Source organism: Antrostomus carolinensis, unplaced genomic scaffold, assembly GCF_000700745.2.
Source record: "Antrostomus carolinensis isolate BGI_N321 unplaced genomic scaffold, ASM70074v2 scaffold24215, whole genome shotgun sequence".
In the NCBI taxonomy this organism is placed as follows: domain Eukaryota; kingdom Metazoa; phylum Chordata; class Aves; order Caprimulgiformes; family Caprimulgidae; genus Antrostomus; species Antrostomus carolinensis.
Genome location: NW_010318833.1, coordinates 37,324 through 60,877, shown reverse-complemented (window position 1 = coordinate 60,877; position 23,554 = coordinate 37,324). Strand labels below are relative to the sequence as shown.

Below are 23,554 nucleotides of genomic sequence, written 5' to 3'. Positions count from 1 at the left end.
CCTCAGCTCTGCCTACATTTCTTACTGTGATTTCAATTATTTATAGTATTCCTTTTCCCCTTAAACTCCTCCGCTGCGTGTGCGCTATTTAAGCAGCTGTTGCTTCCCGAGCCCATTTGGCTGATGGGTGACGAGACGATCCCCGTGCACACAACTCGTGAAGAGCATTTCAGGGCTCTGCAGTGTGGGCAACTACGTGAATGTGAAATGGCAGTTGGATCTTATCTTATGGAAGGTTTTGATTGCGGCTGGTGAAATAATGATCCGCTTGTTAATGTCGAGTAACAGGAGGAAGGTGCCGAGGATAACAAGGGGAGAGGAAGAAGAGTTTTGCAGAGGAGCATGCCCCCTTTTTTTTGGTGAAAGTTAAGCAGCCTAAAACAAGAGGCATATTCTCTTCTTGGTTACATCAGTGTGCATTTGAAAGAACCTCGTTAAAATAATTTGATTTCTTTCTGACCCAGGCTGCTGTCACAGAGAGGGGAGGCTTTGGTGGCAGGGAAGCACGGGCTGGTCTGAATTCAAAGCCGAGGCTGGGAGAGGCAGGTTTAGCTGTTCAATTGAGTACTGCCTCATTTTTACCTCTGCAGCATCAAGCTTAGAGAGGAAGCAGAAAATATTTGTTTAAATCCCTTCCTTCATTGCTGCCATGTTCAAACTGAATTAACTCTCATCCAAAGGAAGCCTGCGCTATAGGAAACATCTGCCGCGGTACAAATTGTGTTTGAGATTGGAATTAAAATGTGTGTAACTGTTCAACGGTGAGCGATGAATACACAAATCCTGCTCTTTGCCAACAGTTGTTTTTGGGAGACGTGATTTGTACGCTTCCCTTGTACCTGTGCGGTTACACAAATGTGTTATTGGAATACGAACCAGCACAATGTGTCTCAGGAAATAAAGATTATAAGGTGAAGCGGCTTGCTAGAATCTCAAATCATTTCTTATTTCAAGCTTACGTTTGTTTGTTTGTTTATTTGTCTTCTACAAACGGTGTTTTTGGAGTGTACTGGTAATTGATGTGAGGATGTCATTGTATTCACCGGGCACCTATGTCAGGGAACAGTATTTATGTGCAACGGCTGCTCTGTGAAATATTTGTTCTCTTGGCTCCTCTATCCGATGAGCTGACGTAAGCTCTCGGGGAAAGTACGAACAATTTTTAGAGCTGTTCTCGATATAGTCCTTACAGATTTTTTTGATTGTGTAATTGAAAAGAGCTTTTGAAAAGATAGAACAAGTCTCGAGTATAGACTGACCAGGGAGAGGTTGGTGCTTGCTGTATTTGATGAGCTTTCCCTCTGCTGAATTAAGAAAAACTAAAGCTCCCATTTTATGGAGTCTTGTCTGAGGACTGGGACTCTTGGGGTGTATTTGAGTGCCCAGGCTTCCTTCTGACTTCTTTTGGGTAAAGACCATTCGAGTGTGAAAAAATTGTTCAAGTACTTAAAATTGTGTCCTGTCTTTTCAGTGGGAATTGCAGAGATAATTGCAAAATAAACTGAGGAGTGACTGACAAAAATGAGTAAGGCAGAAGTTTGGGCAGGACTCGGTGGTGTGTGTTGACGCCGTATTTCTGGTGCACAGTGGCAAACGTTGTACCATGTATATTTCAGGGATTAGTTACGTGATACTGCCAAATTCCTGATCAATTAATGGATGTTTTGGTTCAGACCAACAGCTCCCAAAGCCCCAGAGCAGCATGGTGAGGGTGGTGGCAGTGGACTCCTAGATGTGGAAGTGGATTGATGAAAAGCAAAGCCCATTACAAAGTTGATGGGGTATCATTCAGCCCATTTCACAGGTGGGAAATCAAGGCTCAGGAGGAGTTCCCAACCTGCAAGTTGTGTAAATCCCTTTGAAACCTCCCTCTGACCATCCCTCCTGTAGCCCCTCAAACACAGAAGCCATGTCTACAGAAGCATGGGTTGGCATTTCTCTGCTGGCACATTTCTTGGCAGAGAAATAACATTTATTGGGTTGCTCTGGGAGGTCTATGCTTGTACTGGGGTGGAAAGTCTACAGGACTTGGGGCAGGGAACTTGAGCATTGGGGTAGCTGCTGGGAGAACAGCTGGAGAAAGCATCCACATACTGGGGCTGAGGTGCTGCAGCATCTCGTCCCACTCAGCTGTGTGATCATCTTCAGCAAGATTCCTGGTGCCAGACAAAATACACGTGCAGGGAGGCAGACGTTGCCCAAACAGCTCTGGGAAAGCAGTAGTTGTCCATTAATTTGCTCGGAAGTTTGGCTGGGTGGATTGATTCTGCTGCTCTGGAAACCCAGGCAGAGGAAGGGGCAGGAGGACAAGGGTTGTAGATCACACCAGGGTCTGCTGTCAGCGCAGAAGGAAGAGGGAGATTTTTACATTTTGTGGCACCTCTTTTCCTACTTTGGAAAAAGCTTCTTTTTTATGTGCCTATGTAAATGCTTTATAGCCTGAGAGCTGTGACTTTGAGATGTTCCTTGGAAATTGATGGTGAATTTTGACCACGTACAGACAGCGTCTTCAAGTTCCTGAGGATTCTGCTCTCAGTTTGTGATGCATTTTTTTTTTGCTGTAATTAAGTGATTGATTTTATATAACTTCTGAGTACTGGCAAGCTTACAATCATTCTCCTCTTTTTTTTAAAAAAAAACAACAAACCAACAACTTGATTTTTCTGAGGGACTGAAGCTATGTCCTTCTTCCCAACAGGTTTCAAACTCCTAGTCTCGCTTTAGCCCAATTGGCCCATGGTATGGAAATCCCAGAGGTGATCTGAAATCCTCCAGGTACTTTAGAAGGTAGGCAGGAGGGCAGAAGAGAGAAGGTCTGTTGGTGGCTCTACTGGAGGATAGTATGAACTCCTCCATCAGGCGTGGGTGAATCCCTACAGAAGGTGTTATCTTTATAAAGCCCCAGCCACAAAGCTTTAATCTGAGGTTTTGGTTGAGTGCAGGATGCCCAGATGTTGGGTTCCACCCTGGGGAGGGCTGTGATGGGGTGGCTGTGGCCAACACCATTCTCTATGCCTGGTCAGCAGCTCAGCCAATCCCTCATAAATTCCTGCCAAGTGCAGAAAACAAACCAAACCAAGTGGTTTGTTGTTGGGTTGGGTTTTTTTTTCCCTTCTCACACCTCTAGCAAGGTTTAGAAGTAACCACAGAAAGCAAATAATCATCATTTTTTTTTTTCTTTGATAATGAGACTATCCATTTCGGTATTCCTACCTATGGCTAATGCCTCATTTTCTAATTTTCATTGCTCTGGCTGCTTTGTTTTTCTGCATTGCAATCAAGATAATGCAGTACAATATTGCACGAAGAATTTCAGCTATTCAATTACCTTTTAGAAGTTGACTTAATTGGCTCTTTAAGGGATAGCTCTCTATTGTGCGCAATCAGCACGACTCAAGGAGGGAGCAGGAAGAGGATAAGGACTTTGTTTCTAATCAATAAATAAAGGTCTTTGAAATAATACTGCTTGCAATTTGTATCACCGGTTAAATTACGCCGAAGATGATAGCCTGCCCGTTCCTTGTGGAGTACGGCTGTAACAGAGTAATAAGCCTTTGCTATCAACAAAGTGTGGACTATTTTATTCTGTGTTTCCAGCAAATCCAATATTCCCCCCCTTGAATTTTTTCCCCTCCCCCCAAAGAATTAGAGAAAACCAAAACAAAACTACTGCAGAGCCTGGCACGGATGATTTGGGAAAATCCAAGATGTAATGACTAATCATTTGTTTTGCACCTCATGAAGTATGCAAATGAATGTGATACCCGATGATAAATAATTCAAAATGGAGTTGCAAGGCAAGAGGAGATATACATGGGATAAATATATGGTAAACCAACTTTAAAAATAAATAAATAAAAAGCAAACCTAAAAGCCTAAGCTCTCCTTCAAGCTGTGATCCATGGCACAGCTGCTTCTTGGTGCAGGTTTGTCTCCAGTGCTTGAATCCAAGTTACGTTGGCACAGCAGGATTTCTGGCGTTGGCAGTCAGGGTTTGGCCAAAGCTACAAACCTCAGGAGCTGCCACCCTTGCACAGCTCTGTTGCACCTCAGGTCATCACTGAGCTTATTCCTGCCATGGTTTAGGCAGCAGGAAAGCTTTGCCAAACGTGCCAGGTTTATTTTAGATATATATATATAGAGAGAGATATATATTTAATTTATTTTTTCCTAGTTAGTGGGGTAAAAGTGATTGACTGCTTCATACTTTTCTTATAGCTAAAGTTACTAATCATAATTAATTATTTAGTCCTAATGAAAAATATTTTGAATCCGGAAAGGTCTTCTTGAGGTTGCAAGAAGCACAAGACTGGAAGCCACCCTCACTCCCCTGGTACCACTGTTGCCTGCGACAATTCCAGCTCCTGTTCCCAGGGTCCCCTCCCCGGATCCATCCCCTTCCCGGCCGTGGGGGTCGGTGAGCACTGCAGGTGCAGAACTGAATAAAGCCACAGGTTTTAATGTTTAAGCATCCAGCACACTCCTGGGTATGGTGCTTCTCTCTGCACTCCATTGCCAAGGCCTTCTGCATGTGTCAAGGGTTTCGTTTTGTTTGGGGGAGCAACCAAGGGATGTTCTTTGCAAGGATCTGACCAAAGTTCTGACCAAACTGGGATTTAACTGATTAAAGGTGCTTCCTCCTCTGCTCCCTGCCCCATCCTGGTAAGAGGTGGATGGTCACCCTTCAGTGCCATGTCCTGGCTCATTGCCCTGTTCTTGCTGTGGGAGGGAAGACGACAATGATCCAGATTTACAATCCTGCACCAAAGGGTGGCTTTAAGACCGTTTCACATGTCTTCTAGTAATTTTCACAAAGAAGTGGAAACCATATATTGAGCTTGCACTTTTATCAGCTAGAAATGGTGATGCTACAGTGTCCTGGTCCAGCTCAGCATTAAGCATGTCCTTAAATTGCCAGTGATCTTCCAGCACTGGCTGGTGTCAGGCGCCTTCATGCCTAGACATCCCAACAAGGCTGTGTTTGTGAGCAGAGGGTTGGTACCGTCTTGCCTCGGTGGAGAAGTGGAACTGAATGGTCATTTTGTGATGACAGTAATTGCAGCATCCGTGTAGTTTTACCATCCAGGCGTTTTACTGATGATCCCAAGTGCTGGGTTGATTCCATATTGACTGCAGAGCAGCGCGGCGCTGGGAAGGTGTGGAGCATCTATTTGTACGAGGCAGTAACTGCTGGTTTGACAGTAATTTTGTCTGTATTGAGTTAAGCAATATAGGGGAAGAAGAACAAAAGAAACTATTTTTTATTGTGAATTTACTCTATGGCTTCTTTTGGTCCTGGGAGGGGTTGTTATGATAAAGTCCGATATATTTTCACATATGAAGAATGTAGGATTTATCTTTCAAATCAAATTTGCTTTGCTGCCCTGCCCTGCCAGCAGGGTTTTTTTTTTGAGTAGCTATTTTTGTGAAATATAACCTGAAAATTTGTATTGGCTTAACACTTAAAACGTAGCTGGGGGAAGATGGAATATTCATCTTTATTGTATTTGTTTCTCCTGTAATGAGACATTACTGTCTGTTGTAAAAGAAGCGGTCCCCGAGCCCGGGGAGCATGCCCAGTTATTTTCTGCTTGCTCCATTCGCTCGTGTGCAGACCTCCTGATTTTTTATGTGCCTGTGCTTTTCTACTTGTTTAATCCTGCCAACTGCTCTTCTGGTTGGAAATCCATTTCTATAATGCTGGGTATTACACGAATTTGTTGAAGCTCTTAATGCAGATAACGTGGGGGGGAGGCTGGTTTGCACAATCAGGCTGTGCCAACTTTCTGCTTTCCATCAGTAACGCAGAGCTTTACGCTGCAGCTCACTGAGGGCATAAAATGCATGTGGTAAAGAAAAATAAAGTTTAAGGAACAACTAGAGTGCTGTAAACATCGCTTGGGTTTTGATTTACAAAGTCCAAGCACGGCACAAATTGTATGGCTCGCTGTGCCCTGTGGAAATCTCTCTTTGTATTCTTTAAAAAAAAAAAAATAAAAATTTCCATAACTAGTAATCATGGGATCATAGCAGAGAGCCCTTCTGTAAATAGCTTTTTGGTCACCACTGCTGTTGACTATTACTCTGTATGGCACGGTAATGGGAGCTCCTCATTCATGGGAATATTCATTGTGAATTGCAGCACGGATGCTGCACCGGGGCGGTGGAGCTTCACAGCCCTGGATTTTGGGGGTTTGTTGTGTGTGCATGATGCTTTGGGGACCAGAGCTGGGGTGGGTGAGAGGCATCTTCTCTCTCGGAGTGCTGTGTGTGGTTTGCAGTGTTTGTGTAGCTGTTTCCAGCAGAGCTGAGCACATCCCTGCCTGTTGTACTGTTCTGGCTGGTTTAATCTGTTGAATTTATCCGTGGCACTTTGCCTGGTGGAGAGTGGTGGGAATGTTGTCAGCAGTGGCAGAGAAGGATACCAGGCTGCTTTTTTTAATTATTATTTGTAGTGAAGCCATACAAAGTCCATCCAAGGCCTCATGGCAAGGGTTTAAGTAGCTCTCAAGCATGCACGTACCCTTTGTTTAGGCAGTGGAGTAGGCAACCTGCTCAGAGTTTACATACTTGTTTTAACTTCTGACTTAACTATGCAGTTTTATTAAAAATAAAGGAACGAAATAATTCTGGCACACTTAGATAGCTACGGCATTTGGAAACTCTTCAGCTTCTCTCTCTTCTCTTTCCTGATTTCTTCCCGAGAATAGTTGCAACACTTTTCTTTTTTAGGACTTTGCCCTAATAATTACATCTGTGAAGATTTGCTGGGATGGGTTATCCCACAAGCAGGATTATGCCCTTAAATGGAAAATAAGCCACCGCAACAGCCAGAGTTTGGGAAAAAAAATATTATTGTGGGAAAACTAGGTTGCTAGATGTGTTATTCCATGTTGTGGATCTGCATGGTCAGGAAATGCTTGTTAGTGCAGAGAGGAAATGCTCGTGTCTTCTAAATGCTTGTTGCATTCTTTTCTAATTGTTGTTAAAATAGGAAAACATACCTCTAATAAAATACTGTCCAATATATCCTCTGTAAAAGGGATGGGAGGCATGAGAAAACATTCGAGGGAGGTGGGGAAGCCAGTCTTGCTTTATGAACTCTAATTTATTTGCTGGCTTCTGCTCCCTCCCTTTCCCCCCCCAAGCCGGTGCTGGTGCAGGTCCTCTCCAGGCTGCCTGGCCAGTTCCCTGGCCCCGCTGCCTCTCGGTCAATGATTTGGGGTAAATAATCCAATTAAGCTTTGCAGCTTATGTAACTCTCTTGGCTTGAGGCAGCAGCCGGACTGACGAGGATAGAAAACACATCTGGAAATAGTGTACTAAACATACTACTGTGGCTGGAGCCAAAACGATTTGGATAAATTTGCTCATACGCACAAGATGTCCTTTGAACAGCAAGACGAGTGCGTACGGTCTCCTTGCTGAAGATGTTGAAGTTAGAAAATGCTCCTATCCATAAATCGTTGCCCTGGCTGGGAAACTCAACAAGCTTTTCTCCTCTGCCTTTGCCTTTGGAAGATCATCTGGCTCTTCCTCTTCAGCTCCGGAGGATCAGCCAGTCCCCATAGTATGCTGATCATAAATAAAACATATGTTTATGTATTTCAAAGGTGGGAAAGACCTCCTGCATCATTTAGACTGACTTCTTATCTGATACCCATCATAGCAGTTGCTTTTTATTTAAGCTGAAATGTAACTTGGTATATAACTGGAACATAGCTCCAAAGAAACAACTTTATTTTTTTTCTGAGAATTCATTATAACCCTGGTAATTTATGCTAATGGGTAATCATACTATTAAAATGTGGGCATTTTACATCAGCTTGAGAGTTGGGGAGAAAGAAGAACTTGGTGATTCTGTATTTCAAGTAACATGCCCAGCACAAGCTTAGAAAAAAAACAGTGCACGTTTTAGCACTCTCAGGTATCTGTTCTCCTGTTGATACCCATTACTCTCAGTAGGGAAGTTATGGGCATTAGCAGTGGAATGAATTTCCCTTGGTGTGCAGTGATATGTTCTTACAGCTTCATTTTATAGTCTACTGTCAGATGTTAAAGTAAAGAATTATTTGTCTTTGCAGGTGAGCAGGGCTGGTTTAGCGCTCGCATCCTGCCCGTTCCTGGGTGCTTACACAGCTGCCTGCCCAACACCTCCCAAATCTGTGCTGGGGAAGGGGTGTACAAATGCCACCCCCTGAAATCTGATGTGCCACACAGACACACACAGCTGCCGGGATTGTCCTCGGGAAAACATAGACAGGGAACGAGCTACAGTCAACATGCACTGGCCGGGTTGGAAATGAGTGGAACCAGAGCTGCAGGGACCCTGGAGGTGGTTTGGCAGCATCCAGGATCTCTTCAGTATCTTTGCACTGGCAGGGCTTAGTCTGGTTTGTTATGGAAACCTTAAGATATTTCTTCCAGTGTACTGATTTATAAGGTTGTCAGAATGCCCCTGCTCTCCCCAGGCTTTGGACATGGCCATGGGTGTCTTCTGGGAGTATCTTCATAGTCATAAATACCTACATACAAAGTCATGATCTTACAGTTTATACATTTTGGTTTTTTCCATGGTCATAAAACTAAATAATGAGTTCCCCGAAAGATGCTGTGTGTCTTGAACCACTCCTCCCAGCCCATGACAGCATTGGAGCTCACCCATCTGCATCACTCCTCTTCAGACATGGCTTTGCTGGAGAAGATGACATAGCTCTGCCTCCACTTCTTCCACATTGCTACTGGATCTAACAGACTGACTGCCCTCTTTTGTTGTTTTATCCCTAAAGAAGAAGAAAATGGGATTAGATTTTTCACAGCAACACACAGCGGTGATCCTGGGTAACGAAGCTACCTGCGCATGGGAAGCTTTGGAAAGCTGGGTATGAGGGTAGGTTATAAACAGGGGACTCACCCAGGGTGATTTGCTTTATGGATGTCTCATAAAGGCACTCCAAAGGATGAACCAATTGCTAAAGATCTCTTCATGTGCTCAGAAGACAGCTTTTAGTACTCGAAGAGGTGCTGAGCAGCCCGGGTGGCCACTGAGAGACCATTTCCAAAGCAATGTTCAGCTGCATTGGTGGTACCTAAAGCACCCGAGTACAAAAACAGCCTCCCCGGGCACTGCAGTCCAACAGAAAACCTCTTTGTGAAGAGGGAACAGGGGCTTGAATTGAGCTCTAAATACTTGTACTGCAAGTTTTAAGGGCAGTTTCCATCGGGGTGAGTCACGCTGCTTGTTTTCCCTCTGCTGTGCCGAACCTCGCTCCCCCGCGGTGGGATTTTTCCGGGGTTTTGACCTCTTGGCACCCCTGGGACAGCAGAGTGCAGCGAGTGGGGTCAGGCCCTGCACTCTGTCACTCCCACTGGTGTCGTTTGCTGTGATTTCGTGCAGTTTAACTCCCTCAGTACAAGCTGTGGCTCTACTCAGCTGTGCTCAGTGCCTTTGCTGAGCAGCCATGGCCCCTCCAGAGCTCTGTGCTCTCTCATGTCTTCCCTCTGTGATGGTTTAACTCATCCAGCAGCCAAACACCACACAGCTGCTCACTCAATTTCCCCCCACCCTAGGGAAAAGGGGAGAGAATTTGGAGGGGTAAAGGTAAGGAGACTCAGAGGTTGAGATAAGAACAATTTAATAATTGAAATAAAATAAAACTTAACATAATAATGACAATAATAATGGTAGTAATAGTAATAATAGAATATACAAATGAGTGATGCACAGAGCAATTGCTCACCACCCATCCCATTCACAGATAATGATCCTGGAGGAGTGACAATCCTGAAACCAAAATTGCAGCCCCTGAAGAGAGAGAACCCGAGCATTCCAGTTGACCCTCATTAATATACTGAACCTGGCATTACATGATATGGAATATCCCATTGGCATATTCAAATGTCAGTATGGGTTTGCTACTTTTCCTCTGCCCCTCCCCAGTCCCCTGCACCTGCAAAATCTAATGCCATTTTCTTCTTCTTTAGGGAAAAATAAACATCAAGAGAGGGCAGTCAGTCTTTCCAATGGGGAAGTTGGAAAGTTCTTGTTACATTAGTATGTTATCAACGTTCTTCTCACACCAAATCCCATCCTGAAACCAAAACACTGCGCTATTCTAGCTACTAAGAGGAAAATTATCTCTGTCCCAGCTGAAAGCCAGGGCACCCTCACACCTTCCCAAGTTTAAAAATGTCTGGGCTCTTGCTTTGAGCATCTGGGCAAATCCTCGTGTGCTGGTATAAAACTGACTGGTCCATTGATTTCATCTGGAGGAGCGGCTGGGGGTGGTGGGCACTGCTGAGGGGCCATGGCTGGGTGCAACATCATCCTGTGCATGCTCCTGTGAGGACATACAGCTGCACTGCTGCTTTCTGGACTGCCTCAAATGCAACTGTTTTATCATGGAAAACTCTCTCCATGGGCTCTAATACTGCTGGTCACAGCTTGAGGGTTCCAACGAAGCAATGGGGGGCTCTTCTCCTTCCAAGCAGGTAGCCCATCCATCTTATGCTCTCCTTGCAGCACCTCAGCGTGCCAAACTAAATCTGCAACATAGCTTCCCTCTGGGTAGAAAGTCTGGAAAACTGAGCCATGGCAGCCCACATAGCAATTAGTGTTACCTTAGATATGCAACCAGTAAAGGTAACGGTGTGTGAAATACTGAAAACCCAAATGCATTTAAATAGATGTGTTTGAAGGAAACAAGAAGCGTGAACTTCGCATCTCTGCTCACGGGGAGCCGTGACTTGAGGAACAGTCGTGAAATTAAGCAATAAATACCATGGTTTTGTGGTCCCAGGCTCCGGGAAGCATACCTATTTCTAGAAGTGGTGCAGGATACTGTAAAGCTTGGTGCATTGTCTTTAAGCCATTAGGTAAACCTGACATTGCAAGAAAGCAAAACCTTCTAGGGATGTGGTTTCACAAGCCATTTAAACTGCTCTCCGTGTGACCTGTTGTCCAAAAGGGCATCCTGGTTCCGTGTGCTTGCTTTGCACCACTGGCTCTGTCAGCAGGATGATCTGGCTGAAAATTAAGCCCACAGTGAGGATGCTTAATTTTCCAGCTGGATCAGGCCATGGATATGGTGGACCATGGGGCTGTGTGGGTGTGGGTGCTGCCCAAAGAGGCACAGTGCAGGGAGCATCCTGCCTATTTCAGCATGTCTGGCTTGAGATCACTGGAAGACACTTGTGACACCCTGCCCAGAGCTTGGCACGGGGGAGTGGGAGATGCCAGTAACATTTCAGAGCAGCAGCTTGTTGAGAAGCTTTCAGGCATCATTTAATAAGCAACCAAAGGTCTTAGCAGTAGGACACCCACGTCGTCAGCATCCTCCTCCTCCCCCAGCTGTTTATTTTCTACCCTTGAAATGTCCTGCAACCCCCACCTCGTGCCGTGGCCGGCATCTGTGTTGCCTCGCAGCAGAGCCGATCTGCTGGGATCACCCTGCTGCTGGCACGGGGCTGGCAGGCAGCTCCGCAGCGGAACTGCTGTCGGATGTGGATCCGAGGCCTCCTGGCTCTGGGATAGACCCTGTGTTTTCAAATAGGGAAAAGTTAAATTACTGCAGGTTGCTGTTGCTGGCAAGTCGGGAGCTTCGTCTTGTTTGTACTTCCAGTGTCGTGGGGTTTTTTTGCAAGGAGAAGAAAAAAGTGGGTTTTTTGCACTCTAAAGCAGGCCGGTGTGGTTTTGTGGGAGGGAGTATCAGCATTATATAATAACCCTTTCTTATGTTTTCTTGGCTGCTGAATGAGAAAAGGGAGAAGCGGGTCTTCCTACTCTTTTAGCGGTATGTTTTTCTTCCCAGGAATTATCCTAGCATATAAAATGAAACAAGAGCCCTCAGATACCATCAACGCTTATAGTTGGTCTAAGTGTGCTATTTAATGGCAATGTCTTGTGTTTTCTTGGGAGAGAAGAAAATGTACCCCATTAAGTGCTCATGTTACAGACCTGCACCCTGGGGGATAAATATTTCAAATATTAATGCTGAGTAAATTTTAAAAGGTTCTGTATGCATTTTTTTTTTAAGCGTTCTGCAAATTATTTAAGACTACTAAAACAAAATGCAATTCAGATCAACTCATCCCGTAATCAGTATGTGGTGATTTAAAAATCTGCTTCTACCTACCTGCACAGTCGTGCATCTCATGGGGCATTGGTACAATAGGGAAATTGTAATCTGTTTGCCGCTGTGGATCTGTAGGTAGACAAGATGTACAATTTACCCAGACAGTGGAGCGAAGGGAACACTTTAAATATCCTTTCACTCTAATACAGTCCCATGCATTGCAAATGAGTTATTCTTTTGGAAAAAGAAGTCAAACCTGACTCGCATTGAAGTTCTCCAGCTATTAACAACAGTGGAGCCAGGGACTCCAGCCAGAACTTCTGTGATTTCCTTGATATCCCTCTGACTTAGTACACGGCTCTAACTTTTCCATATGTGTTCTCTGATTTATAACACAGCAATACTTTATTTTGCTGTTGTCAGATTCTTTCATACATTTTAGCTGTGCCAAAAGCTTCATATGTTACTGATTAAACTAATTCCCCCTGTTCCAGGATTTTGGCTGTTGTGAGTCTGGTGGTAACTTTAGTGGAATGATGAGTGCGATGGTCGATCATACAAGGAGGTGGGGAAGTACAAAGTCCCGACACTTATTGCTGCTAATCGATAAGCTCTCCTTCAATTTGCAAAGTGGAACTGCTTTTTCCACCTGCCACTGCTGCATCTCTCCTCAGATGGGCTGAGCTTGTCCATCAGCTGCAAAGTGCCGGTGGTTCATGGTCATTTGTGGGGGGGGATGATGATGATGTTGGATTTTAGTAACGTTGGGAGGAGGATTAACAAGAATTTGATTTCGACTCCTTCACGGGCAATTAGCGACGGCTGCTGCTAGAGAAAGGGAGTGATGATTAACACAGTGACCTTTGCAAAGATCAGCTTCCCTTCTTGGAGGGATTCCTTTCGGATGGACTTGCGAGCCTTTAGCACTAGGCTCAGCGTGGGATGTGTGGGTGCTGTGGGATTTGGTGGAAAAAGGTCTGTTTCACTGTTAACATAATTAGGTTGTAATAAAAAGGGGTTTCCTGTTAGACCGTGAGGCATTTGCTCTGCTTTAGGATTTTATGTTTCTTTAAAGCTCCCGAGTTGGGCCTTGCCAGCACCCATGGGAAGATGGTCCTGTGTGCTGCAGACATCCACTGTTCCTTCGGCGTTGTTTTGGTTCATGAGATTTTACTTGTAAGCTTTGGTACTCATTTGAGAACAAGGCAAAAGGGAAGGAAATCCATTCTGGAGGTTTGCAAGTGGTGAAAGCCAAGCAAATCCGATTTGGGTTTTTACTGCACATGATGGTTTACAATCCAACATGAAGCTCATAGCCACAAGTGATGAATAAAACAAGCCATGGCATAGCCAGCACCGAGACTGGTGTGCCTGGACCTTCAGTGATGTACAGACAAGGCTGCTGCAGGTTCCTGCAAGTGCATTTTCAATACTGGAGAGCAACATGCTTTTCACTGTGAGTCTGTTCCGAGAGCATTTTCCCTGCCCAGGCCATGGAACGATGGTGCATTGGGCAAATGCATCTTCTTTTAACCATGCACAGGTTTGCTCGGTCAGGACTGAGCACGGGTGCAAGCTCCCAGTCTTTCCCATTCCCCTTTTTCCCCCCCTTTCTTTCCACCTCTCATCCAGGTTTGTCTGTGTGATGTCCTCGCTTAAAAATCCTGTAGAGCTGCAGTGATTTCGAGGTTTAATGACCCATGATTTCTGTAACGCTTTATTTTGTTCACTTCCAGCATGTTTGTATTCCCCAATCAAATAAAACAGTATTAAAAAACCCACCAAGAACAAAGCATTTGCTTTCCATTTGAGAGAAAAAGGCTTCGGAAGCTGTATTCGTGCTACACAGGTAAATAATTAGATTGCTAATGAATTTGCTTTGCTTTGAAGACAAAAGCTGCAGTATTCTTAATTAAGTTGTGAGGAAAGACACAGAAATTTAGGGTCTTTCTCCCAAGAAACAGGGAAAAAGGGACTGCTAACCTGGATGAAGCCGGGGAGTACCGGCAGGGCGGTGATTTACCCCACCTTGGTCTCAGCCCCATCTTGTGGTGCCTCTGTGCTTGCAGCACCTTCCAGCTCTTCAATGTTGTTTAAATTCCTCGTTTCAATGTTTTTCCATGGCAGTGAATTCAGAGAAATAATATACTTTCTCTGTGTCCTTTTATCAGTTTCAAATTAATATTTGAATTGAATGTTTACTTACTCCTGTATTTTGAGACAAGGCGAGTGGAAGTCTGTGATATATTTTCACTATATCACTCTATTTTACATGCTTTTCATCATGAGCCCTATTATTATGCCCATCCTAAGATGAATAATCTCATATAATTTTTTATTTCCTCACCGAGCAGGGTGGGTTTTTTTTACAGGCCTTTGATCATTCTCATCACCCTCTTCTAAAGCCCCTTTTAAGCCTGTAATAATACTCTTTTTTTCAGATGAAGTAAAAACTATTCTGGGATTAGGCAGCATCATTGTAATAATTTTATAATCTTCATACTGTTATTCCCCATCCCGTTCACTAAGCAGACTAACATCTTGTTTACCTCCCTCTACATCCCCTTTGGTTTTTTGTTCCCTGGATTGCTGCTGCCTGCAGAGCAGCATCAAGGCACTCTGATGCTCTGGTCTCCTTCCTAGTTAATATTGTTAATTAAGAACTATGTGAAAAATACCTTGCTCTCCCTCCCCCCCCCATTAATTTGCATCTATCAGCTTTGGCATTAATTTGCCATTTTGTTGCCTTTTCTCCTGGTCATTTGCTTCTTTTCTGGCTTTGATGAACTTATCTCCCTGTCAGCTCTGTATTTGGCTACTTCACAAATTCATCTCCTTCTCCAGATCCTCGCTAAATCGATTAGATGGTGAGTTTTATACCAATCCATATGGCTTCCTCTTGATAGTTTTGCTACGATGAAAATTCACTATTTAATTCCGTCTTCTTTCTCTTTAGATCAATGTCAGTATTTGCCCTCTTCCCTTCTCCTCCTTAGCTGTGGAATTGTCAGCTGATCTCTCCGTCTCGTTAAATCCCTTCAACGGTTTGATAAAACCTCAGGAAAAATCAGCAGGACTAGTTCCTTTTGGAGAAGCTGATGGTGGTTTATACCTACCAAGGATTTCCTTGCCTGGCAGCGCTTTTGTTTGCAGCGAGGTAAAACCCAGGGGATTCGCAGTGATCTTGGAGCTCTTTGTATGGTTCAGTGTGATTCACCCCTGGAGCTGGGCTGCAGAAAGAGATCCCACACCTGCTCTGCAGGTACCCGAGAGCAGTCTGATGGCTTCTGCTGTCTCCTCTGCCCTGATCCAAGACATTCTAGACATAGGTGATGGGCATCACTGTTTGCTTTCCTAATTTCTGAGTTTTTACAGCCTTGCTTTGGAGCTTGCATCCTTTCTGCAGCTCCCTGGAGAGTTTTTTGAGTCTGGGCACAGGCACCCTTGCAATTTGTTCTCCTCCTTGGAAGGAGAACTACAGTGTTCACCATGTGCTGTGGTTTACAACCCCATAATGGGAAATCTACTCATCCCCATCTCTGAAAACTTACTGCTTAGGACTTTTTAAAAGCAAAAAAAGCAAAAAAAACCAAAAACAAAAACCCAAAAAAGCTTATTTTTGGAAGGATCTGTGTGAACATTGTCTGAACTGGATCTCAAATGCAAACAGTTGCCCATACTTTGGATTAATAAGGTGCAGGGGATATGTATTTTCCTCTCTCCTTCTGAAGATGTATGTGCTGAGACAACCTTAAACTGCAGTGAGGAGACGTGCAACGGGAATATGATCAAAACCTACTGCTGCAAAAAGAAGTGGTGGTGACTTAAGGGTGCTCGTGTTCTCTGGGTAGAGACCATCAGTGGAGAGATGCATTGCATTTCTATCTCATTACGCAGAGCTGTTGAAGGTTCAAATGCTGTTAAATATACCACAGGCTCTTATTAAATGGGAATATTGAAAAAAAACCACCACACACACACACACACACACACATACACAGAGCAGATTGCAGCCGGTGGAAGCGCTTTCTTTATTTGAGGTTCATTTTTTCAGACGGGCTGACTTTTAATAAGCCTCTTGCTCTGGCTGATGTGTTAGCTCTGTGTGACAGAGGTGTGGTGAGATGCTCAAACCCAGCAGCTGACCCTGGGGCGGCGCGAGAGCCTCCACTGCGCTGGGCTGAGCGGCTGGGTGGGTGCGAAGGATGGCTCCTGCTGCCATCACCCACCCAGGCAGCCAGTGCCTTTTACTGGGTAGGGAGGTTGGGTACTGGTTTTTGTAACACACCGTAGATCCTGATGCTGCAGAATGGTGCTGGCTCTGCTCAGGATGGCGCTTGAGCACAGGCTGTAGCTGGGGCGTGATGATGGCACTGAGATGTGCGGCGGGGTGGTGGTGCCATCAAAATATGTTATTTGGCCCCAATTTAGGGCAGCACACACTGTCAGTAGGGACTGGACTGAAACAAAATGTTTCTAAAGGGTAGAGGATGAACATAAGAAACTGAACCATAGTTGCTGGTTTTGATGGCTGCTTTGACTACCCATGGCTGTTATGTTCTCTCCCTGGAAGGGTTCAAGGCCAGGTTGGAAGAGGCTTTGAGCAACCTGATCTAGTGGAAATTATCCTGCCCATGGCAGAGGGTTGGAACTGGGTGATCTTTAAGGTCCCTTCCAACCCAAACCATTCCATGATTCTGTGATTATGGTGACTCCAGGGCTTGCCAGCACCATCTAACACATCCCAATTCCTTTGAGCTGGGAAACCCATGTGCTGCTTCCTTCCTTCCCTGGTCCCTGCCCTGCCTGTCGGTCTCCGCACCTACAGCTATTTTCCCAATAATGATGAGCCTTCCAGTGGTACTAAAATCTCTACTTTCCATGTTACTTTCTGTCATGGTGTTAACCACAAATTACAACATAATACAATAAACAAACTTGCAAAAGTTTCTTTTAAAACTTTTTTGCTTTCAGAACCTTTTTTTCTTAAAAAAAAAAAAAAAAAAGACACATAATAAAGAAACCTGGGATCTATTTTTATAAGCAGCAGATAGAAAAATGTCTATTTTGACTCAGTAGCCAGGTGGTTTGGGACACAGTGGAGATGTAAATGTCACATAACGTTTACTGAGTAAAGCGTCCGTGTTCGCTGTGTGGTGATGGCACTGCTGAAATGCTCTTTCTTTTTATGGGAACAAATCAGCCCCCAGCAGGGTATTTGCAACTGCTGGTGCCTTTTGGGAGGTCCACCCTGCCAGATACCATCCAATCCCTGAAATCTGGCCCTGAGAGTGTTTGATTTGTTGCTCAGCATGTCTTGGTGCTCAATTCTTTAATGCAAACCAAGTTCTCGGTGGCTGCATATATCCTAAGCTGACAAAATATTTATGATTTTGAAATATGAGTCTAAGACTGGGAACAATGTTCTGCTGGCTCATGGAAGGGGAGATGATGTATCTCTCACCTTGCTCATCGTACAGGAGCATGGTTTGTGTCTCTATAGATTTGAGGGAAAAGTCCTGCTCTATCTTCATCCTGCCCTGCAAGGGCAATGACTTTTTTGGGGGTTATTTTGGATGCTGAACTATCCTCTCTTTTTTTCTCTGCTGCTTAAGAGAGTATTTTTAGTGTTACAACTTACCTGTAGCTCCACATACCCCAGCAGAGTCACTTCCCTGTGGCTTTTGGGGGGGATGCTTTGGGGGTTTGTTTATGGTGAGTCTCTAAAGCTGGTTTCTTCCTTCTACAGCCAAATAAGCAAAGGGCAATCTTTTGCTTTTAATGGTATAAAAAGTTTATTGTGGAGTTACTGCCAATCCCTGTGTGCAAGGTATCTAACACCTGTAAGCTACACTAGCCAATAAGTTCTCAGGTAAAGCAGGACAATCCTTTTTCATCTCAGGAGCTGAATTTAATTCACTGATAAGGCGCCATAACTCCTTATATCCATTTCAATGGTCCGATGAAATTCTGTTAGCAAAATATCTAATGAATGCTGTGATTAAATCAGGGCAATCTAGTGTAATATGTGGAGTGGTGCCAGCATTATATAAATCATTAAACATCAAAATGTAAAAATAAAAATCCCTAATCATCATCTTAACTCCGAGAGCGCCTGTCGGTGACTGGGGACGAAGCCAGGCGTGGGCAGCACAGGCACCTGGCTGGGACGGGGACGGTGGCAAACTGGGGGGGGATGGCTCACCAGCTTGATTCCCTGTGCTTCACCGTTTGCATTTTTGGGTAACATAGATGCTGTGGCATGGGGAGGGGGTTGGTTTTGTGCTCTGGAGTCCTCCTAGGCCCTTCAAAGTCTTCTAGGGGGAATGGTTATTAATTAAAGGGGTGCTTGAAATTAAACAAAGGAGCGTAGTCATTGCAGAGAAGTTTTCTCTAGGCAGTTTAGTTTTCTGCCCCAACTCCATTTGTGTTGTGAACTGAGGACTGACTGCACTTTATTTCTGCTGTTTTGGCCCTGGGAACTCTTGCAGCAAAAAAAAGTGCAGTTGTGCTCTTGAAGCCAAGATTTTATCAAGATAAATGGTTTAGAGGTTTGAAGGTTGTTTTTAGTTTTTAAACAGAGTCTCTTGAAAGTCTTCTTAATGAGAGGTAAATCCAGCTAGCAAAGACTTTGCATGTGCTTTTGAAAAGATTGGAGGGAAATCTCTGGCTTTGGCCATCCATCTTCTCTGCTGAGAAAGGTTATCTGTGGAGAACAAAACCAAAAGTCCTGAAATATGGGCATGTTTAAAATGCACCACAGGCTCCCTGGGAGGGTGGGCTGTGACTTGAAGGACTAATGCAGAATACAGAATTATAACATTCCTGACTGCATATATGTATAATATGTGTGTGTGTGTGTATCTCTCTCTCAATCTCAATGTATATATGGATGACCATGTGGGATTTCAAGGCTGGGGTTTTGTTGGCACTGGTCTGGTTTTGTACCTGTCTGCTGTTTGAGGATCAGGTTAGGTATTTTGCTTTCACTCAGAAACTGAAAATGGATAAACAGAGTGGACACAGATGTCCCAGCCATCACCTCTGCTGCCAAACGTGGTTTGTGCTTAATAGTCTCTTCAATAAGATCAAAGCCATAGAATTCTCCATCACGGAGAAATACTTTTTATTAAATGGGTGTTTTCTTGTGTGGACGAAAACCTTTGGGAAGCTGCAGGAGACCAGCTCCTCAGAGCCCCCATAAGGGTCCTGGGGAGCATCCCGTGAGCCCCACCAGCATGTGCCCATCCCCTGCACACCACTGCGTCCCGGCTGCCGGGAAGGGAACCCGTTGAAGCCATCCTTGCCTGCAGCTTCACCAGTGATTCTTCTTGTTGCTCAGCAAACCCAGTGCAGGGATCTCAGCTGGAAGCCCCCAGCTATAAATGTGAAGCTTGGCCGCTGCAGCTGGGCACAGCCAGGGTGGGAGATGGAAGTAGAGCAGGGAGCTGTCGGTCAGCAAGCGATGCTCAGCCGGATGCTTCCTACTCCTGCTGTCCCTCCGCCGCAGGCTGCTCCTATCTCCAGGGACAGACCCCTCCAGATCTGCTCCGGGGAGTGCCGGGGCGGACAGATGGCAGCCGGCGCTCAGCCGTGCCTAGCGCTTGTAAGAAGCTGCTCCATGCACATGTGGAGCCTCACAGCCAGCCTGTTTCTAAAGATGGTTTGTGAAAGACCATGGAGTGCAAATATCAGGCATGGCAAGGCGTGAAACGTGCTGTTTGCAGGGCACTGGGTATGCACAATGTGTGCTGTAAGTCCCTGTTCGAGAGGTTTTTCATCTCCCAGGTCTGTCCTGCGGACCATCACTTAACACCAACTTTCTTTCTTTATTAAACCAGTATATTTTAAGCCTGAAGCAATGTGTTATCTCTTAAGAAGAAGTAAGCCAAGCCAATATAGTTATAGCTAGGAGTTTTTGTCCTGCAGTGCTCAAGTCTGGAGATATTTTAAGAACTCTGTTATCTTGTGCTGGGAGGGAATACAATAAATATGTAGATATGGAGCACTGCTGCTTTGAAAGGTAAGTAAAGGGTCTGTGCTGAACTGACACTAGCTGAAAAATTCGTTCAGCCTAATTGGCAGCAAATCACTTCTGTGTCCAACCTTACTTGTGGAGATGGGAGCTAATTTCCCCCCCATTATCCCCTGCTGCCCTTTGTGGCTTTTCAGAGCTCTCCCTGGCTGAGAGTGTTTGTGAGGAGGGCAGATCTGCATCCATGTGTCCTTGCAGACTGACGAGTCCCCAGTAGCATTACTGGAAATTCATGGGAAACTGTACACCCATCTTGGGCTTTGTCTTGGACTATTGAAGCTGTCACCAGAATCGGTCACAATCGATCAGCTTTTAAATTTCATGAAATTTTAATTAAAGAATGGAAAGCCTACGAAGACATCATAGGACAAGAGCACTGGAAACAAATACAATTTCACTTCCAACCATTAGCCAGAAAAGCAGCAAATGGTTGACTGCACATCACCATTGCAGCCTAATGAAAAGTACAGCTCTTGGCTTCCGCGGGCAGGTCATTAGTGGCTGAATAATCAGTGACATTTCCCTTCTAAATCTGACACAAACGAAGTGCAGTGCTCTGGAAAAAGCCATTAAGTGCAAAGCCTTGGCTTTACTCTGCTCCAGGTATTGCAGAACAAGATCTAATGGTAGCCTTTAGCTGTGATTTGGCTTTGATAGCACCCATGGGATAGTAACCCCCTGGTAAGCTGAGAATGAAATGCTTCCAGCCTTCCACAAGCACAGTTCCTGCCATCATTTTGTGCAAAAATGGGAAGCGAGACTTGCTCCTTGCTGGTGTTCACAGATGCAGCTGGTAAAAGATAAAAAATAGGAAAACCCATAATCTAAAGTACTGGGAAGCTGAAAGGTATATTGTTAAGTCTGAAAGGTACCAGCAGGTAAAGGTCTGGCTCATCGTGGAGTCAATTTAAAGCCTGACATCCTCCTGTGAATTCCCCCGGCAGCTCCCGGAGCTGGGTGTTAACTTGTTTTTCTGCAAATTTCAAATGTTTTCTTGCTGGGAGTGGAAAGCGAGCAGCAGCGCACAGGAAAAAGGAAGGACTGGTCTTGTTTATGTCTGTCCCTCGACTTTCTCTGAATAATGTATTGTCAGATGGACGGAATAATCAAATGGGTGTAACTTCCTCTGCTCCCTCCCTGTGTGCCAGTGGCTTTGAGGAGAATGCTGAAAGGTTAATAGGAGGCAGATTGGCTTGAGGGGTGGTGGTCCCTTGTGTTGAAGCAGTGAGTCTTTAAGAAGGTTTTTTTGGGGGGAAAGACCCCATGGGGGAAACTTTTCCTAGGCAAAAGTATTAACGGGAGGCGCACTGGGAAGCACTGTTGTCTTGGAAAGTCTGTGCTTTGGAGCTGGGTATGTCTGATCTTCAGAGTTCCTTTTTCTTTTTCTTTATGGACCCCAAAATAGAAGTTGTTGATGCAGTTAGTGCATCTTTTTTCAGTGACTCTGATTTATACTTAGCCCTGTGTTGGGAAGCTCCAGTGCAGTATTTTTGGTCATTAATTCTCCTGATCATGTTTGGGCTGAGGGTCCTACTATCCAGTGGATAAATCTGTTTTGGGTGTAGGCCTGTGAGTTATTGCTTCAGGCCTTGCTGAAAACACACGAGTGACCACAGATAAAGGTATATTTTTAATGAGTAGTTTCATTAATAACGGGATAAAAACCAGCCCGGTAAAGTTCATTAATGGCTAACTGATTCCCCTCCCAGCTATTGTGTAGTTAGTTCCAGCTGAAGGCTCTTGAAAGTTTTATTGCTTAAAAAGGGCATGCTGATAAGATGTTGTTTCAAAATGAAAAGCTTTATTACCCTATCAAAAGTTACTTTTTTATATATATTTCATTTTTAGTACATCCTTAAGATCCATCTCCAAACACTTGCATCCAGGCAGCTATTACCATGTGATATTCTTTTTCCTGCCTTGTTTCAGAGAGGTTAGATTCCCAAAATCCCTTTTGGCCACTAGAATTTGGGACTTCCTTTTGAAGCCGGAGGAGGTGCTGTGCCTGCCCTCTTCTCGCTGCAGAGCGTTGGCCTCCTTCCCAACACCTTGCTTGCCATCACTCACGGTCATCCAGGAGATGCCCCATACCATCTAGAGAAGACCTTCAAGATACTGTCTAGGAGTTCTCTGGAATTACCCACTTGAATGACCTTTGACACATGCTCTTAAAACTCTTTCCATTAGGTACCATCAGGGAACCAAAGCAAGGAGCAAGGCAATTAAAATATTGATATTCCTAGGGTTTCTCATGGCTTTAATGGGCCATCACCACCAGTGCTTTCAGGTTTTTTTCCCTTGACTCTGGTTCCCCGCTGCTTACTCCAACAGTTGCTGTCTCACGTGCCCAAACTTCTGGAGCTGCAGAATATTGCTCATAAAATTAATGCCAGCAGCTGACTCACCTGTACTGAGTATGTAGTGAAGAAGAACTACCATGCAACTTACTTTTTGCTGCATGCTTTTGTCCTAGAGAACCAGGTTGTATTTCTATATGACCCACAAACCCAAGTTAAAGAGAAGAATGGGAGTAGCTTTTCTGTTGTAGTTCTACATCTTAAACTGCCCTCTCTCCAACACAACCGATGGGTGTGTGTGCTGGACCACAGCTCCCTAAATTAATGTTTTAAGGATTGTGGAGGTAGGAGAGGTATGAGTGATAGGCATCGTTTTGGGGGCTTGAAACCTTTCAGATTGTGGAGGAAAAAACTTCTCTCTCTTTTCCATCTGCAGGTGACATTGTGGACATCTACCAGCGGGAGTTTCTCGCCCTCCGGGACCGACTGCACGCGGCCGAGCAGGAGAGCCTGAAGCGCTCGAAGGAGCTCAACCTGGTCCTGGAGGAGATCAAGAGAGCGATTTCGGAGAAGCAAGCCCTGCGGGATATAAACCGGACCTGGAGCAGCTTATCTGGTGAATAAACAGAGAAGTTGAGGATCTCGGGCTGTTTTGAAGCAGTTGCTAATGAGGAGGTAGAGAGGTGTGTGTGTGTGTGTGTGTGTGTGTGTGCAGGGCTGCAGACAGGATGTGCTCTTCTCTCCCCCGGCGCGAGCAAGTTGTGGAGTTCAGAGGGACTCGGGAACTCTTAAGCTGTTTAATTAGAGGTGCATATGCATCATTAAACATTGAGATTTGCCTCTGCTGAGGATATTTGCCAATTTGCTTGCCTACAAGCTTTTTTTTTTTCCTTGCAAGGCATACATGCCGTTTCCTATGGCTGTATTGAATCCATATGGAAAATGGGTACCTGAAGAGAGGGGGGAGGAAAGAGTTAGGCTGGCTGAGCACCCCTTGCCAATTTATTTGTTCTTTTGTTTTGGTTCTTTTTTTTTAAGTTGCTCAGTTGAAGAAAATTGGATCTCTACAGAAAGATCTGATTTGACCTTCATTTGATCTTCATTCTCCCTGCTCCTTCCCAAAAGTTTTGGGATTTCTTTAAGGCCCT

General features: G+C 44.7%; 1 protein-coding gene across 1 annotated transcript in view; it reads left to right on the top strand.

Moving 5' to 3' along the window:
- Positions 1-23,554, top strand: part of MGAT4B (alpha-1,3-mannosyl-glycoprotein 4-beta-N-acetylglucosaminyltransferase B) — a 41,260-nt gene that overhangs the window by 2,469 nt on the left and 15,237 nt on the right. Inside the window, exon 2 of the mRNA XM_010169069.2 lies at positions 22,843-23,022. Within this exon, the coding sequence (XP_010167371.2) occupies positions 22,843-23,022 (180 nt within the window). The remainder of the gene's footprint in view (positions 1-22,842; positions 23,023-23,554) is intronic.